The sequence below is a fragment of the Rhagoletis pomonella genome, unplaced genomic scaffold (assembly GCF_013731165.1).
Source record: "Rhagoletis pomonella isolate Grant_MI unplaced genomic scaffold, Rhpom_1.0 Rhpom_scaffold_02083, whole genome shotgun sequence".
NCBI lineage: Eukaryota > Metazoa > Arthropoda > Insecta > Diptera > Tephritidae > Rhagoletis > Rhagoletis pomonella.
Window position 1 is genome coordinate 1 of NW_023460637.1, and position 4,690 is coordinate 4,690.

Here is a 4,690-nt window from a genome sequence, read left to right on the forward strand (position 1 = left end):
AAACGCAACAGTTGACCAATGAATCTGTGAAAAAAGTGACAAAAAAAATTTTGTTTTGTGTAATATGACAACGCATATTTTAGTGACAAATTATTAGCTCACTGTGTCACCGGGCAGTATTGCAAATCCTGCTGCGGCGCTTGCACTATAGTAGACAAAGAAATTGTGCTTGGATGTAGCAGTGAACCGCGTCCAGAGCTGGTGGAGCATGAGTAGAGGGAATAGAGCGATACAGCTGGTATCGAGGAAATAGAAGTCATGCTGCCTGATGCAGCTAGTGTGTTCTGCGAATGTGCCAAGCTGTTGTGCGATTGCAAGAGATTACCCGGACCACAAGCCAAACCGCTAGTTGCGCCCACATTTGCGGCAGTATTCTGCTGTTGCATTTGCTTCCAACGCGCAGCCAAACGCTTTTGTAGACAAACACCGCCAAGCGTCAGCAGAAACCAAGTCATGTTAGCCCATTCGGTTATGTGCTCCTCCAGATCGTGCTCGGAACTTTGATGACTTGCGCGACGCTTGCCAACACCACGATGAAAGAGCTCAGCTTGAGCATCGTCTGTCTTGCATTTAGGATATGTTTGCAGCACTTTGCTAGTGAGCTCCCAGTTTCTAAGGAGATGACGATACAAAGTTAAAACGTTTACAAATTAAAAAATAAAAATAAAATAAAGGCACCTAAAAGTCTCCTCCCAAGCAGTTTGCACGCCATCCACGCAGTGCTCGATTTTACGGAGCAAATTCATCATACGTCGTTGTAGCGTAAGGCGGCCTACAAAAACGAAAAAAACGCGTCTTGAGTCAAATTGAAAGGGTTACGAAAAAAGTGATGAACTCACTAAATGCATTTCCATGATTGGTTTCGTAGAAGCAGATGCGCGTATCAGTAGCGGCTGGAAATGAAAAATTAAGTATAAAAATAGATTTTGTTTATTAATTTCCTCAACGCTCACAATTCGCTAACTGCGTTAGATCCTGATAGATTTGATAATTGGCCACCGGCAACACTGTCGCCGCATCGTCTGCTGTCAGCAATATATCAGACTCTTGGCACAGCAGGCCAAAGCAGGATAGCGAAGTCAGTACTGCATCCAAATCGACTGACCACAGGTACATGAAGAACACAACTTCCAGCTTGATGCGCGCCTGCCGACAAATCTGTAACTCATGTCCGACCAACGCATATTTTTTGTGCCGCTGCAGGTAAGCGTTGCGACAAATCAATATCTCACGCATCCACTTCAACACATCTGTGTAATTGGCGATCTGATGTTGTATAAGCTTCTGTGAAATCGAGAAAAGCACCTGCGAGCTGACATCCCAGAAGCAATTCATTGGCGCTTGCGGATTCCATAATTCAATTTTGTCGAACGAGTGCAGAGCAAGGAGTGCCTCCATAGCTTCCTGAGCTACATCCGGCATAGTGGGTTGGTGTACTAAGCTCACTAGACCATTAATGAGTTCGAGCGAGGAGCTTTGCATTTCATGTGCCACTTTGCCTTGAGTCTGTAATTGTAAGGTTGAAGGAAATGTGTAAAGTAGTACAATCAAATAGCAATGCTAATACACTTACATTCAACAACAAGGTGGGATCGGCATGTATAAGTCGAACCATGAGCAGCAGCAGCATTTTGTGCGCAGGTCCTTCTTCAGAGCGCGCTAAACCTTTTTGGGTATCTTTCGATTTTAGCGTCAAAGATGTGATCATACGCAAAGGTGTATGTGCGATATAACCCTGTGTAGCTTTATTTAATGTGTCAGTGAAGAGTGCACGCAGCTCTGCTGAACGGTAATGTACGACATTCGTTTCGGGCCACCAAGGCAGCGAGGGCTGATTAATGGTCCGAAATGGATTTTTATTTTGCAGTCGAAAATCAACATGAATGTGCGTTAATCTGCATGAGTGGATAGTTAAAAAAGTTGCCCATTATATTCCTTCATATTAACACTTTACCTCAATAACGAGCATACAATCACGAAATGATACGCCTGCGGTGACGACAGATTTAAGCACACCTTCAAAGTGTCAATATTGTGAGGGTTAATGCGGAAGAGCGAGACCCAGCAATCGATCATTAGCTCAATATCGGCATAATTGTACGCTTGTCCACGCGAAAATGGCTTTACCGGATTGAAGAGCAACGCCTTCAAATCATTAATGACATACTGTACCAGCTTGAAGATAACATTATTCGAATCGTTGATATTCACATAGGTTGAGGCCTTGCAAAGTTTCACGCATGCGATGGCAGCATACTCGGTGACTTGTTTGGAGGGTGAATGTGGCCCCAGTCCGCGCTTAACACCCTCAATAAACTGTTTAGCCGATTGCTCTTTGTCACGTGTCGTCTGTGCGGAAGGTTGTGCGGATGATGATTTATCTTTATCTTTATATTTTTCTTTGTCTTTCTCCTTCTCAGATTGTTGTAGTTCATTGACCGTGGCTTCCAAGCAACTCTGCAAGTACAAAACTCATTTAGTGCATACAATTGACAGCAAAAATATTGTTGACATACAGGATTAAGTATAAGCAGCAGCATCTGCAGCGGCCATACAGTAGTTTTATTCTTCTTATTCTCTAATTTGTACGCTTCAACGAATTCCAGCAAAGCTTCCCAACAACTATAAACGAAAAATAGTACCGAAAATTGGCTACATGATAAGCAAATTTACATTTACAGTGCACTTACCCAGATATTTCCTTAGTTGTAATGCCGCGTTGCAAATCCTGAAACTCATGTGGATGATATTCGATCCAATTCCAAATAGCCTTTTCCAACGAGTGCAACAATAGGAGTGGTGGCGCCCGCTTCGATCTTGACTTGGACACTGTTTCATGAAAAAGAAATTCTACATATTATAATTCGTAGATTTAACATTGTCTCGTACAATTTACATGCAATCAATTATTACCTTGTAACAATTTCGTCAATTTATTTATATCCATATCAATGTGTTGTATCAATTCAATGTCGCAGTAGTCGGGATTCTCATCGGAGCATGTGGTCAACTCTTGTATACGCGCTGAAATGCGATTGAAGACCGCTGAAAAGTGATTTTGTGAGAGTGCAAAAAGCACTTTTGAAGCAATGGCCTTCAACTGTGCTGCATTGGGATTACTGTCACTCTGTACATCGATAAATTGTGAAATTTCACGTAGCAATAGCTTAACATTCATTGCCTCTTCGAAACGCGCAGTATCCTTGGTCTGGTTGGCCAAACAACGTTCGAGTGTAGTAAGTATGATGACTAGTGATTCGAAATAACAACGCTCCGCGTCATGACGATTTTGGAAAGACTGCAGGGAATTAGAAAAAAGATATATGTATGTAGTATGATAAGTACATATGTATATTTCTAAGGAAAATATAAAAATATCGTACCGCCTCATTAACGCGTTGCAGTATTTTAGTGAGTCCGGATATTACCAGTGAGAAACGATAGCGGGAAATATGTATGAGACATGCGCTCAGCTGATCTTGACTGATACGCGCTTGTGTGCTATGTGGTCCAATTTTGTTGGGGAGCTGAAATTGGAAGAATAATAAATAAATTAATAAATTTTACTAAAAAAATAAAATATGTAATTTAATATATGGGGCAAAGTACATATGCAATTTGTATGTAGTAAGTAAATATGTCTCTATATGTAGAATGGATTATGTACTACTATACTACCCGAAATCGAGAACATATGTATGTATGTATTCGTTTTTCGTGTAATTCAGTAGAACGTGCAGCATCTCCTGGGAGTATATTATTGCAAACTCTATAACATCAACAATTGTTTATTTTTTTAACTAAATTCAGCTATTTGCCTTGTACATAATTTTTCAAATTGTATTTTGCTTAAATTTTATTATTTTTTTTGTAATTTAAAGTTACTTCCTAATTCTTCATAAAATTAATTGGCCAGCAAAAAACTTAAAACGCCATCTCCATTTTACTGATTTTTTAATCTAGATGTTTCCCATTTATACGCTTTCCTAATCCATTCCAGGCATTCTATAGTTCTATTTCAATAAGTTCGTTCCTTTATCTGCAACACATATGTATAATTGAAATCGAAATTCAATACAACAAGTGCCCAGTAGACCAGAACAACATACCGAAATAAAAACAATAAACATTTCGATGCACTTGAAAAATTTCCCCAAAATACGCTCGCATTCAACAAAACGGCAGCCATTCTCCCATTCATACATTCATTCATGTGAGCCCCGCAACTTGTGGCTGTACGTTAAAATTTCCCAACTTTCACTTTTCATTCTCGCAGCCACAATCGCGAGCCATTCATAAATTCATTCGGGCGATCGGATTTCATTCATAATTCCACCCAACTACTACGCAAGCCGGTGTAAACAAAACGTAAACAAATGAATATCCCAAAACAATAACAAACGTTTGCCATCGCACTTGCACACTAGCGCTATCACGCTCGCTCAATGGGACATTTTTTAATCGATAAGGAAATTTTCTGACAGCTTTTTTGCATTGCGCTGCAGCAGCCCCAGGGCGAGACCCAGTGAAAATCCATGTTTTCCGCTCACCTGGTCCTCGAAACGGGCCAAAAGCGAGTTCGCCCACTCGCCGGGCTTTTGGATTGCCATTTGTATATATTTTCCACAATTAATTTACACTTTTTACTGCATTTTTTATTCTCATTAGTAGAGCTGCACAATTTTCACGC

At 40.4% G+C, this 4,690-nt stretch overlaps 1 protein-coding gene across 1 annotated transcript; it reads right to left on the bottom strand.

Moving 5' to 3' along the window:
* Nucleotides 1-6: 6 nt before the first annotated feature.
* On the bottom strand, nt 7-4,690 carry LOC118753070 (neurofibromin-like; the record flags this gene model as incomplete). Its single annotated transcript, XM_036487927.1, has 12 exons — nt 4,551-4,690; nt 3,384-3,527; nt 2,914-3,298; nt 2,691-2,829; nt 2,517-2,622; nt 1,955-2,457; nt 1,574-1,895; nt 954-1,506; nt 840-893; nt 679-772; nt 103-612; nt 7-24 (listed from the first exon to the last, which is right to left on the bottom strand). Coding segments are annotated over exons 1-12 (2,888 nt in total), but the record flags the coding sequence as incomplete, so codon positions are not given.